The sequence below is a fragment of the Schistocerca americana genome, chromosome 11, assembly GCF_021461395.2.
Source record: "Schistocerca americana isolate TAMUIC-IGC-003095 chromosome 11, iqSchAmer2.1, whole genome shotgun sequence".
In the NCBI taxonomy this organism is placed as follows: domain Eukaryota; kingdom Metazoa; phylum Arthropoda; class Insecta; order Orthoptera; family Acrididae; genus Schistocerca; species Schistocerca americana.
This window is the reverse complement of record NC_060129.1, coordinates 35,254,056-35,266,449: the sequence shown is the minus strand read 5'-3', so window position 1 is coordinate 35,266,449 and position 12,394 is coordinate 35,254,056. Positions and strand designations below refer to the sequence as shown.

At 41.7% G+C, this 12,394-nt stretch overlaps 1 protein-coding gene across 12 annotated transcripts in view; it reads right to left on the bottom strand.

The window, feature by feature from the left end:
* Positions 1-12,394, bottom strand: part of LOC124554028 (zinc finger protein 729-like) — a 117,850-nt gene that overhangs the window by 24,337 nt on the left and 81,119 nt on the right. For 9 of the 12 annotated variants that reach the window (XM_047128054.1, XM_047128061.1, XM_047128058.1 and 6 more), the window contains one exon: positions 11,433-11,470. The exons of the other annotated variants lie outside the window; for them this stretch is intronic. In XM_047128054.1, coding sequence (XP_046984010.1) covers positions 11,433-11,470 — 38 coding nt within the window. The remainder of the gene's footprint in view (positions 1-11,432; positions 11,471-12,394) is intronic. 12 annotated transcript variants of the gene reach the window in all.

The window sequence follows — 12,394 nt, the reverse complement described above, 5'->3', positions numbered from 1 at the left end:
GTCCACTTAGAGCATGTATATATTTTTCAAAAATTCTGTTTCAATCAAAATATCAGCTACTGCAGGAGATTTTGCATGGAGTTAAGGTACTAACATACTAAACTGCCAACAAAAGCAGTGATATTCCACCACCTGAAAACGTAAAACCAAACAGCATATTCATTTTTGGCAACATCTCTGTGGAAAATCAGGATATCCGCCGACATTTCTGCTTAGCTCGGCACATGGAAGTGAATATAATTTATTTGAGTGAGACATACTTAAGCATACCAAAGCTATTGGTCTGGGATACACCAACCTTATAACAATCGAACAGGACAATCTGAATTTAAAGCATATTTTCCAAGTACATGTAGGAACTGACATGCCACTCAATGAATTCGTTATATGCAAGGATTGCTGGAGTAACTCTCAGTATAGCTTGCTGGTTACAGATCAAACTACTAACCTGAATGAGAGTCAAAACTTCAAAATGATTCTTCAAAAAGGCAATGCACCAAAACGCACTTGTCAGTATATTGTACACTATGTACAAATTTACACGTGTTGCACATTCATTCAGAGGATGCAAAGCATGTGCGTTCGACAAAAAATGGAGGTAATCAACACTAAAGTAATGGAACCGAATGTCTTGTCAAGGAAGGTCCTATGAATGGTGAGGTGTTGATTGCACAAATTCAACAATATGACCTGTGCGTCAACGAGAAAATTGAAGGAGTCAATGTAAAACCAACGCATATGTGGAACAAGAATGTGATAGCTACGGCACTTCACGCCCATCACCACCGACTGTCTCAGAATATACGTAAGTTGTAAACTGTCTCAAAAATGGATGAGTATGCAGCAGCATGTTGTCAAAGGAGTGTAATGTTAAAAACTGGGGTGTGGAAGACAATTTGACAGAAATTACTTTCGTGAAAGTTAGGTCAACTGCAACGAGACCAGTGTCCCTCAGCAACATTTCAGCCAGTAACTGACAGGCTGAAAGAGCTGTCATGGACTATGGATGAAACCAGAAACAGGAGGAGGAGGAGGATGAGTGCCGAGTTAAGAAAGAACATATGAGGTCATCAGGGCAAAACCGTATTTGTTAGGTAAGCACTCAATATGTTTAAGCAAGAAGGCTATAAGAATTGGGAACAAGGAATCTGAAAGATTGCCTAGGCTGTTACAGTTAATAATTTTGAAAATGTCGACTGTTAAAAATATACCCTGAAACTATAAAAACACGTGGTCCAATATCAAATATGACCAACGCATGTAAAACCCCAAAAGGATGAATGGAAGTCTCATAGAGCGACAAATACAGGATTTTAACTGAACCAGCATTAGCAGCTCCACCTAGTGCAGGTAAAATAGTCGAAGTTTAGCCTGAAACACTAAACAGGCTACATCTAGAATATATAAATTATGGTAACTAAATGGAATCATAGATCGATTACGACTGTTTACAGCTTTAGCTGGTGAAGAGATTGCAGATCACATGAACAAAATATTATCGATCTTACCTGGGCTACGAAAATTATGCATCGTCGAGTAAGTGTGGAGAGAGTTGTTCATGAGCTTTACAGACCTGCATGCAGAATATATCTGATAATACGAGGAATGGATTATGCATGGCAGACTGATCTCTTGGATATGCAAAACTACTTACAATCAAATAATGGCGTCAAGTACGTCTCGCAGTCACAGACATATTCCAATTTCGCTTGGGCCTTACCTTTGAGTGTAAAGACAGGGAAGGAGGTTTGAGAGGTTTCTGAACAGTTGTTGCAGACAGGACTAAATCGACTGTCCATCAACCTTGAAGACAGATGATGGAAGTGAATTTTACGATAGACATTTCAAAGCAGAATTCGAATTAAGTGGGATAAACCACTACTCAACATTCTTATATTTGGAAACTAGTATTGCCAAATGGTTAAACTGGACCATCAAAAATGGAATGTGGAAGCAATTTAATCTTCAATGTATGTGCAAATGGCTGAACATACAGCCAAAAATCATCGACGAGTATAATCGCATTATTCACCACAGAATTAAGAGCAAACCTATGGAAGTCACAAAGGAATTACAGGAAAGCTTTGAACCCATTATGTTCCTCTTTGAGCAGGTCATATGATGTCAAAGGAACAGGGCATTGATGAAATGGCTTAGTTTCTCATCAAAGCTCAACAGCTGAGTGAACACCCACAATTTGCTATATAATTGGAAAAGCAAAGCTGAAACCAAGCAGTAGTGTGACATGAGTGCTACGAAACGTATCAACAAAGTCGGAGGTGGTATTCTCGAGAATCTGCCATCAGAAGTGTATATCTCTGGATACAATTTCTGTGGAGCTGGAACAAAACTAAAATAGCACCTAGCTTATGGTGATAAGGGCTTTAATGCATTGGACAATGTATACAAAGTGCACATCATTGCCTACACTACAGACAAAGATCACCGTATTGCAGAGCAAATATTCATTGACAAGGCTACACAGGTATGTCAAGGAACAGATATTCATGCAGCACAAGCTATTTCTGAATATGTGGTTGATACGGCAATGTTTGCTCGAACTTAAATGGGGTACTGGACTAACCTTCAAGCATTACTGAATTCAGTTCACTGTATACTAAAGAAGAGGAAAAGCCTATGGGATATTTAAAAAATTGGTGAAAGCTGCAAACGGTGCCTTTCGGCAGAAAGAAGGAAGGAAATGATGTGGTAAAACGCCCACATTCCTACAAAAATCAAAGACAGCTTGTGGAATAATTCTGTTTCTGATACCTGCATTTGCTGGGCTGTCAGCTACTGGTTTCATTAGCTAGGAGAGCTGATATAATTCAAGCAGTACAGAACGCCCGAAAAAGCGAAAAGTAATTACAAGCAGCTGAAAGGCATAATATGACCATGGAGGCCATTGCAATAGGTAAAGGCCTATATTTACATGGCTTTGGTTGTACATAAAGGCCCACAGCAATGATACTGGAAAAAAGGATTAATAACACAGATCTGGTTAAACTCGTCAGCAAACTTAAAATCACGAGATTTTACAGCGTGTTTATAAAGGATACATTGCCTAAGACAATGTGGAAACCCAAGAAACATGGAACTGTCAATTTAGATGTTGTTTGGGGTATGGAGCTCTTGGTGATTTAAGGCCACCTGAAGAACTGTGTTGTCACTTGACCAATAGGAACCAGCTGATGTACAATGATCGACGCTACCATGACTTCAGTTCATACCTCTGAGGATATTTCTGCATGATATTTTTCCTGAAAATTGCATAAAAACAAGCAGTATGCAAGTCTCCACGTCATTTGAATCTGCGATGAAATTATGTTCACTCTAATCCTAATTGGTTTAAATTGAAAGCAAACTACTTTCCTCCAATATATGTGCAGGGGGTAGCGATGTACAGCATTGACTGGCTGGAAACATACGAAAGCATAGCTAACGTCACTGAATTAATAATAAATTGCATCTAGAGAATTGGGAAGTTGTGTCAATGCCTCTTGGCACTTGCAACACTGACAATTCATATGTATACTTGAAACGTTTTGTTAAGGGATTTGAGGTATGAGGTGAAGGCAAACGTTAATATGTTTAAATCAAAGATAGAAACAAAACACATTGCGGACTTCAGTCACAAATATTTAATAGGATGGCTACTAGGTTTCTCAGGGGGACAAGTGATGGTGCATAATACTGATAAAATTTTTGAGTTATCAACTGGTGAACCGACTGCCAGTCAGTACAATTCGTGTAGAGTGTAATATTGTAATGAATTTTGTACCTCGACGACAGATCAGTCCATATTATTTATGCGTTTTTTCCTATAGTGAGTCTTGCTTACAAAAGTGAAGAAAATGACGTCCACAATGAATATGGGCTGCTACATGAAGCCAAGGTCGCGAAGGGTTCACAACCATCAGGAATGTGGCAGGTACTGTGAAATTAAGCTGCAAAGCAGAAGCCAAAAGTGAACTCCACGAGGTAACTGAGATGAATGGCATGACCCATACTAGAAGATAAGGGAGTCATGGAATAAGATGAGTGGTCAGGCGTCAAAGAGAAACGGCATGCCTATCCACTGAGGAGGACATCATGCCAGTATGACTAGTTGTTCAGGATATTCTGCATAGACTCTCAACCGGGCTCGCGTAAAAGCCACCAGTGGTGAAACATATTCCATGATGGTGGAGTGTGTTAAGACACCAAATGATGAACAGAAGTGCAGAGGAATGAACTAAACACCCACAGTCTAGTTATGAATGGACATGGGATTTAAAAAAAAAAAATGGACGAGGGTGGTCTGATCTGCTCCCCTGGAAGTACCACTTATGAGATGTAGGACACTGAGGAACTGGGTACCATGTACAGCCAGGTAAGAATACATGGGAGGACCAAGTAAGTTTCCTATCAGATATTAGCTACAGGAATTTTCTAGTTTCAATTAATGGAAGAACGAAAGGTGCAAGATGTAAAGATGGTGTAAGAAACTCATTACGCTGCCAAATATTCATACAAAAGGTTTTGGCAGTGGAAAAGTGAAAGCCACTGTCCATGCTTCACGAGAAAAGAAGATAGGAACAACGCTGAAGACGCCACACATGGAGACACGTTTGTGTGGAACTGTAACAGAGTGTAAAATCCTTGGCGAAAAGGGAGCTGAGACGCCTGTTGGGTGATTCCATAATATGGTTGCTTGGGATAGCAAAGACAATGATACCCAGGATGAGCATTCAGGCAACCCGTTTTCGTGGATAAATGTGTGTGACAAGTCAAACCATATTAACCTTGAGACAACTTTGTCTTTCAAAACTTCCTCTAGTAAATGGGGCAGACAGCTTCTAAAGCCCCACATGTATGGACTACAGAGGATACCAGCCCTCTAGCAGATGTATCAGGACGATGGTTCAAAATGTGGAGAGCATATCTCCCCAAGCGAATCATATTGCTGCATGCCTCAGTCCACCAGGGACCAAGACACACTACAGTAAACTTGAAGTAAACGGTATGGAACATTCTTCGGCGATAAGGATAACATTTGGAAGATACTTTACGTGGTCTTCACAGCTGTATAAAGGTCGTGAGGGAGGGGTATAGCCGCCAGTCGGCCTTAGGATGTCAAAGTTAGCGTAAGGAGGGCTATGCGTGAAGTGTTCAGTGAATTCGAAAGTAAAATTCTATGTACCGATTTGACAGAAAACCCTAGGAAGTTCTGGTCTTACGTTAAATCAGTAAGTGTATCGAAAAAGCATATCCTGACACTCTGGGATGATGATGGCATTGAAACAGAGGATGACACACGTAAAGCTTAAATACTAAACACCTTTTTCCAAAGCTGTTTCACAGACGAAGACCGCACTGCAGTTCCTTCTCTAAATCCTCGCACGAACGAAAGTATAGCTGACATCGAAATAAGTGTCCAAGGAATAGAAAAGCAACTGAAATCATTCAACACAGGAAAGTCCACTGGACCTGACAAGATACCAATTCGATTCTACACAGAGTACATGAAAGAACTTGCCCCCTTTCTAACAGCCCTGTACAGCAAGTCTCTAGAGGAATGGAAGGTTCCAAATGATTGGAAAAGAGCACAACTAGCCCCAGTTTTCAAGAAGGGTCGTCGAGCAGAAGCGCAAAACTATAGGCCTATATCTCTGACATCGATCTCTTGTAGAATTTTAGAACATGTTTTCTGCTCGTGTATCATGTCATTTCTGGAAACCCAGAATCTACTCTGTAGGAATCAACATGGATTCCGGAAACAGCGATCATGTGAGACCCAACTCGCTTTATTTGTTCATGAGACCCAGAAAATATTAGACACAGGCTCCCAGGTAGATGCCATTTTCCTTGACTTCCGGAAGGCGTTCGATACAGTTCCGCATTGTCGCCTGATAAAGTAAGAGCCTACGGAATATCAGACCAGCTGTGTGGCTGGATTGAAGAGTTTTTAGCAAACAGAACACAGCATGTTGTTCTCAATGGAGAGACGTCTACAGACAAAGTAGCCTCTGGCGTGCCACAGGGGAGTGATATGGGACCATTGCATTTCACAATATGTATAAATGACCTAGTAGTGTCTGAAGTTCCATGCAGATGATGCTGTAGTATACAGAGAAGTTGCAGCATTAGAAAATTGCAGCGAAATGCAGGAAGATCTGCAGCAGATAGGCACATGGTGCAGGGAGTGGCAACTGACCTCTAACATAGACACACATAATGTATTGCGAATACATAGAAAGAAGGATCCTTTATTGTATGATTATATGATGGCGGAACAAACACTGGTAGCAGTTACTTCTGTACAATGTCTGGGAGTATGTGTATGGAACGATTTGAAGTGGAATGATCATATAAAATTAATTGTTGGTAAGGCGGGTGCCAGGTTGAGATTCATTGGGAGAGTCCTTAGAAAATGTAGTCCATCAACAAAGGAGGTGGCTTACAAAACACTCGTTCGACCTATACTCGAGTATTGCTCATCAGTGTGGGATCCGTACCAGGTCAGGTAGACAGAGGAGATAGAGAACATCCAAAGAAGAGCGGCGCGTTTCATCACAGGGTTATTTGGTAAGCATGATAGCGTTACGGAGATGTTTAGCAAAATCAAGTGGCAGACTCTGCAAGAGAGGCGCTCTGCATCACGGTGTAGCTTGCTGTCCAGGTTTCGAGAGGGTGCGTTTCTGGATGAGGTATCGAATAAATTATTGCTTCCCCCTACTTATACTTCCCGAGGAGATCACGAATGTAAAATTAGAGAGATTCGAGCGCGCACGGAGGCTTTCCGGCAGTCCTTCCTGCGAACCATACGTTACTGGAACAGGAAAGGGAGGTAATGACAGTGGCACGTAAAGTGCCCACTGCCACACACCGTTGGGTGGCTTGCGGAGTATAATGTAGATGTAGAAATTTGCCAATTGGATTTGCACTCAGGTGGGGTAGGAGTCGGCGCATGGATGCACACAGGAAGTGATCACTTTAATATGTGTCAGAGGGAATGGGTCATTCCAGGTTGATACAGCGCGCGCCGCTATCATGTGATCTTGTTTTGAGCGCGCACTATAATCGATTATAGTTCGCTGTTCTAGTGCTGGTGGGGCTCCGGTGGTGATTTGCTATTGTTCGTGGTGGCTGGCGGAAAGTGAGAGGGTAGTCGGTTTCTGGATATTGCACGGAACGTGAAGTTCGCTTTGCCTGACCTGCTGGTGACTAGCGCTAAGGTGGTTGTACCTCGCAATATGAGCAGAGTGGTCTGGAGCGGACCAACTCGCTGCTGTGCTGGCCATGCGGTAGTGATTAATTGGCGTCAGGGTACTTGTTCTGCCTGCCTGTCCGATGTGGAGGTCCGGTGGGGTCCTGTGATACTCTGGCCTGGAGACAACCAGTTGCTAAATTTTTGAGTCGTATGCCAGGTTAGGGTGTGAGCTCGGTTGGCTCGTCAGATTTTCCGCTGGAAGCTCCAGCTGCGGTTTCTGAACTTCATTCTGATGTGGGACGGCGTTATTGGAAGTTTATGCTGTGTGTGTGTGTGTGTGTGTGTGTGTGTGTGTGTGTGTGTGTGTGGCACATTACGATATTCATTCGTACTAATTTATTTGCTCAACTGGAGTATCTTTTGTTTATACCACTGAGTGGGTCGTTACCCACGCGGTCTGCTCAGCGTAACCTTTGGTGGTGCCTGTATGTTCCTTTTTGAAGGAATTCATGTAGGTGGATCCTGTTACCAGCCCGGAGTTGCGTTCATGTATGGTATATTTGGCATTTGACATGTTAGGTAAAGTCTGCCTAAGGAAGGCGGTTTTGGACAGTATACGCATAGTGAATTACTTCTGATTAGTATATATGGTCTTCTGGGACCTGAACAACACGATCTCGTCAATTTTGTTTGTGTCACAGCATTTAGTGGTATGTTCCGTATTTTTATCTTACTGTGTTATTATTAACTTGGTGGAATAGTCGCGTTTGGTGTTGTTAAGGCACTTCTAAGACTGTGGTTTGACTATTTATGTGTGCTTGGCTTTTATTGTTTTGTTTATTAAGATTTGTGTGTGTTGGCTTCTGGCACCTGTTAAGAGCGCCTGAGTTAATGGCGCTGTGGTTATCATGAGCTGTCGGGATGTTATATTGTTATTCCATTTTTGAATTTTATCTTGTGTTGATATTATCTGTCGTGTGTTACAAAACATAACCAACATGCGTAAGTGATGGGCAGTTGTGGGAGGCATGTTGGGGAGCTCTCAGCATTTATTTCGGGGACCGTTTCTAGTGGGAAGGCTCTGAAGTGTGAGAGCTCGGCCATCTGTGATTGTGTTGGGAGTTGCCCTTGCCCTTTGGTTGTATCAAATTATTATTTTGTTATTATATTTATTGGTTGTGTGTTGCGCTTCTTTTATTTTATGGTGCCAAGTGCCATTATCTTTCTCAAAGTTCTTTTATATAAATGATTTTAAATTGTAATGCCAAGTTAACTTATTATTGGATCTTGGTCTGTGGTGTAAAATCTTTTGAAGCACCATTGTAATTTGTTCTTGCAGAATAAATTTCTCTTATTTTATGGTGCCAAGTTGCCATTATTATTAATGTTTTTTAGTTTATTGCTGCTCTTAATGTTTTCCATATTTAAGGTGCCAACTGTCATCATTCTTAAAGGTTTTTGTAAATGATCTTAAGTTGTATTGCCAAGTTAACTTATTATTGGATTTTGTCTCTCGGCTAAACTCTAAAAGCTGTTTGGGGATTATTGGGTGGAAATCCTTGGATAGTTGTCCTATAAGAACACACATTCCAAAGATGACAGGCGAGCTGGACAGTGCAGAACGAGAAGTCCAAATGGTAAGAAATGTGCATGGAATCTGAAAGGAACGTGGGTGCTCTAGTGGTAAGAGATGATTCAGAAGGTCAACTAAGAGGGAACCTCTTGGACAGGTTCTCTAAGAGCCCCAAAGCAGATGGTGGGCAGTGAAGTTGCCAAGCAGCAAAAAGGAGTGAGGGAGCTGACCAAATGAGCTAGGGTAAGTCCGACTTGGTAACAGCAAATTATGGAGAGGTTTAGATGTTGCAAAGAGAAAAGGTGAAATGAGGAAGGGCAATGCTGACTGCAACAGCTAGCAGTCGCATGTTAAATGAGATGGATGGCCAGCATGGCTCCCACATGAGGTGGAATGCTGTCCTTGGAGGTAAAGGTCACAGAGGACCAGAAAGAAACATGAAACGTCAAATGGGTTGTGAGGATAATTTTTTTTCTTGGAAGCAGAAAACAAGCGGACACTGCAATTCCAAGAGCAGCTGTAATCCCTCCTGGGATCTAATGCCACGAATTTTCCATTGCAGAAGTCATAATGGGGATTGGGGAAGAGTGGACAAATGAAGATTAGTCACCTTGGTGGCTGCTGAGTGCAAGCCTTCAAAAATCCACTGTTACAGGGGGAAGAGGCTGAAGAATCCTGTTCCATGAGATCTACAAACATATTGGATCTCCAAGTCAGGGAAGGAGAAGACTATTTGTTTGTGTTAGAGTTCTTAGAACTTTCTAGTTGACGGATGAAGAGTATGTTTTTAGCTGTAGAAAGTCTTTGCAGGAGTATTGCTTTTGTCCTTTCAGCATGATAGTTGTGTAGCACGTGATTCCGCCACCAAATGTAAAGATCTGATTGTTTGTTGCGTAGCTGTAATAGGAGACAGGGATGCTATTGTGACCTGTGTGATTTCACTACTGCAACACTGACTTGAAGTTGGAAGTCTTCGTGGGCATATCCTCCGTTATGCACAGCGTAGCAAAAATGGTACTGTAAATGCCAGATGGAAAATGCACGGATTTTGACTAGCTAACAATTTCAAGTGACAGGGTGGGGTTTAATGGCCTTCAATCAGATCTCCTGGATGCTTGCTCATTAAGACACTTGGGACATTCATGGGATTACAATTGACACAGCAGAGAGGAGGCGAACAGCTGCCCTCGTGAGCATCTCTGCCAAAAGTAACACACTTGGCCATGTTTTGACTGGATACACGTTTTATTATAATGTTGACACTTGTACGAACGCATCTGGTTTGGAATGTATGGTTGGACTGTGATTACTTCACAGCCTCCCTTAATCTTTGAGGCAAAAACTACTCGAGCAAATGGTAGAAAATGAGTGCATGTGGGTCCACAGCTCATGGTCGTGCAGTAGCATTCTCGCTTCCTGCGCCCGGGTTCCCGGGTTCGATTCCCGGCGGGGTCAGGGATTTTCTCTGCCTCGTGATGACTGGGTGTTGTGTGCTGCCCTTAGGTTAGTTACGTTTAAGTAGTTCTAAGTTCTAGGGGACTGATGACCATAGATGTTAAGTCCCATAGTGCTCAGAGACATTTGAACTATTTTTTTTTTTTAGTGCATGTGGGCATTAAGTTTGCATCCATCTTTATCATAAATGAGAAAAATTTCACAGAGTCTCCAACTGCAACACCTTCCAGAATAAGGCATGCATTAACTGTAGCAAAGAAATGACCCTCTTCAGTATGTGACACCATGAGGCACCAAGGTGCATTTGGGAGGGCCTTCAAATCTATAGCCTCATTTTGTTTATGTTTATGTTTAGTAGACACACGCTAAGATGGTGATTGATACATTGCAAAAGAATCCCCCATGATTGCCAACATTTCCAATGGCATGCTCTTTCCAACTGGGAACCCCCTCAGAGGGGGATTCACCCACCGCAAATGATTGTTCGCACCTCAGGTCACACCCCCCAAACTCCTGACAGAGGGACCAATTGGCATTTGGGAAGGTAACAGCTCAGTCACTCACCCTTCTCGGCCTGATCTGTATCAGAGGGTATGAGAACCCTACCCGTTGACCTGGAGCTGCCAATTATGCATTACCTTGTCACCTGTAATGTGTCTGACGAATGGGACAGCCTTCAGGGGCACACCAGGACGAAGGAGAAACAAAGAGAATGAGGATTCACCAGTTAAGTCTCCACACCCTTACTGAAAGTGGCACCCTGTAAACCACTACAAGCTTGTGCGTTACCTGAGCACCACTGTGGCACCAAATTGAGAGAGGTGTTCAACACTATATTCATTAATCTGAAAGGCTGGGAATCAGCTCCAATTTTTGGATATATAGCCATTCACCCTTTCTTCTAACTTGTTCTACTGCAGTATGATATTAGCCTGTGCCCATCAAGATGAATCTGTTGAATTTAAGTGATTTCATGTGACATTCTGCATTAAACGCAATACAGCTGCTGATATGCCACCTGAACTTTTATTTTCCTGTATTGATATCAGACATTTGATCTATTTATCTAGGAATAGTCACATAACGGTTGTTGCAAAGAATAGTATTAATGAATCATTACAGTAGTGCATTTTATAACTGAAGTACTCTCACAATTAATAAACAAAAATTTATATTTCTGAAAAAGTTCTGCAGTGAATTATGAAAACTTACCTTGCACTATCAGATGCACATCTTACTGAGGTTTCCACCTGAAATATTTGAAGAAATGGCCAGTGATTTACAACTGATGAGACAGTAAATACATAGAATTCTATTAACGCCCACCAACATGTGATTGGTCCACATAATGCTGCAAGTTAGGCTTGAAAATATCATTTAAGAGGACATGATAAACTGTTGCAGTTAATGAAACAGAATGTTAGTAAGAATTCATTCTCCATTTTCTCACTGTCTTCAGTACTGTAAATAACTACACAAGCCAGTAATTTGGTTGTAGCCATACTTCCTACTAGACACTTCACAAAGGAAAGTGACCAATAACATCTTTAATCTGTTATGCACTTACACTTTGTGTAAAGTTTTCTTTCACTTTTTTTCTGTTATGAAAACTGCCATGCACTGACAGATGAATCCATCATCTTAAGTGACACATTTGGACCTTTGTGCTCTAGGCAGCCCAGACCAACTTGCGGAGGTGAGGAGTGACTCCTAAACCCAACCTTAAGTTAACACCCAGAACTACATACAGACTTAGACCATTAAATATACAAACATTAATAAATATTGGCAAACTCAAAATAGTTTCACACATTGTAAATGGACAAGTTAAAATTGGCATTACAAAATATCACATTCACAGATGAAGAAATACCACAATCAGAGAACTGTAGATTCTTCACAGAGAACACAGGGAAGAAATTCGTGAAACTACTACATAACTAGGCTCTGCATTCATAAATGGCAATTATGTTGCAAACGGTGCCAAATTTTTTGGGAGGACAACGGTTCAATCCCACACCCGACCATCCGGATTTAGGTTTTCCATGATTTTCCTAAATCACTCCAGGCAAATGCCGGGATGGTTCCATTGAAAGGGCATGGCCGACTTCCTTTCCTAATCCGATTAGACCAATGACCTCGCTGTTTGGCCTCTTCCCCCAAACAATCCAAAA